General features: G+C 36.9%; 1 protein-coding gene across 1 annotated transcript; it reads left to right on the top strand.

Annotated features, from left to right (window-relative positions):
- Nucleotides 1-269: 269 nt before the first annotated feature.
- LOC106133093 (uncharacterized) lies at nucleotides 270-989 on the top strand. The gene has a single exon (XM_013332698.2). It carries the CDS (start codon nucleotides 270-272, stop codon nucleotides 987-989), a length of 720 nt encoding a protein of 239 aa, XP_013188152.2.
- The last annotated feature ends 788 nt before the right edge of the window (nucleotides 990-1,777 follow it).

A 1,777-nucleotide genomic window follows, 5' to 3' on the forward strand; every position in this document is an offset into this window, starting at 1 on the left:
TGTAATTAGAGCCGATAAAAGACCACCTGGAGAGCACGAACGTAGATTTAACGCACCTCAGATAGATGAAGTTGCCATCGGCTTGTATTTTCATTGTAGACAATGAAAAAAATTCATTCTGCCTTGCGCGTTCGTTGAGTGCAGCAGTGTGCAATAGTGGCTTTATTGTTGTCATTATATGTCTAAGTCAACGTCGAGTGATCGGTGTAATCTGTGGGTATTATAATTCAGAGACCATTTTTTAGTAAATCTGTCTGGATCTGCTCGTAATGGCATTGCAGCATACACCACCTGGAAGATTTGCTTCGGATACGGATATACCTGCGTCGCTTTATGAGAAGGATGTTTTTCCCAACTTCCGTAAGCGTAGGCAGCCTCATCACGACATAATAGATTTTGAAGATAAATTTAATAGTCAATTATCCATGTGGGATCGAAAGATAACAGACTGTGTGAGTAAGGCTGTTTGTTCGTCGGTTTCTTGCGAGATGGCGTCAATCTCATCTAAACTCATTGAGATAAATTCCAACATCGTCGAACTTAAAACAGACAACATTAATATTCGTAAATCGGTGGATGAAACCAATCAGCGATTGAGTGAAATGGAGAAGGCTCTTAACTTCTCTATTGAGCGCCAGGAATCATTTGATGGGAGATTAAAGAAAGTTGAAGAAAATATGACACAAGCCAGCGATATTAATGCCCAGGTTCAGGCGCTTGAGCTCAAATTGGCATTAATGGAACAGCAGGCCAGGCAATGCAACATAGAAATCTCGAATCTACCTGAGAGACGTAATGAAAATCTTATTGGTGTACTAAACAGTTTGGGTAATTACATCAAGCAGCCAATTAATCCTGTAGACATTGTGTCAGTACACCGAGTGCCCCATGCGGATCCCAGCAGTCGACGACCAAAAAATGTAGTGGTTAAATTATCCAATAGAATTTTGAGAGATAATATAATATCAGCTTGTCGGGCAGTGAAATGATTGGATACACTTAAGCTTGCTTTACCGGGGGCATCCACCTCAATTTATATAAACGAACATCTTACCCTACGCGGTAAATTATTATTTCGTCAATGCAGAGAAGTGGCAAAAAAGCTGGATTACCGCTACGTTTGGGTCAAGCATGGGACCATACTGGTTAGGAAGATGGATACATCTCCGGTTCTTGCCATCCGATCTACCCAGGATATCGCCAAAATCAAATGATGCTCATACGGATTTCCAGTTGCGTACCGTTTATTATTATGTCAGTGTGCGTGTTTGCCTGTATCGGATGACCCTTGATATCAATAGATTACATTCATTACAAACACTGAGTAATATTAATAATAAACTGTACAACTTCTGTCATTATAATTTTTTGAAAAATAATACCGAGAATTGTAACAACATTAATTGTGTTACACTAGTTAATTATAAAAAATGTCATACAGTAACTGTTTTAAAAATTTTGTTTTCGTATATTGTAGCTTTGAAATCGTCATATTTCACGATTTGCACGAATACAGTATCTAAACATATACTTGTTTTAGGATTTAGTATCGGTTTGATAAGTCATGTTATTTTTTATGTGTCATATTCTCAATCGAATGTACTTATGTGTATTGTGATGTGTTGTCGCTACGAACTACAAACTACAAAACATATAGTAATGTTTTACATAAAATTATCTTAGTTATGGATAAAAGTTTATCAATATATTATCAAAATTGCCGTGGTCTTAAAAGTAAATTACATATACTGTATATGAATATACTTTCGCACGATTA

This window comes from Amyelois transitella, chromosome W, assembly GCF_032362555.1.
Source record: "Amyelois transitella isolate CPQ chromosome W, ilAmyTran1.1, whole genome shotgun sequence".
NCBI lineage: Eukaryota > Metazoa > Arthropoda > Insecta > Lepidoptera > Pyralidae > Amyelois > Amyelois transitella.

Coding starts and splice junctions, on each gene's coding strand:
- LOC106133093 (XM_013332698.2), top strand. CDS start 270: ATGGCATTGCAGCATACACCACCTGGAAGATTTGCTTCGGATACGGAT.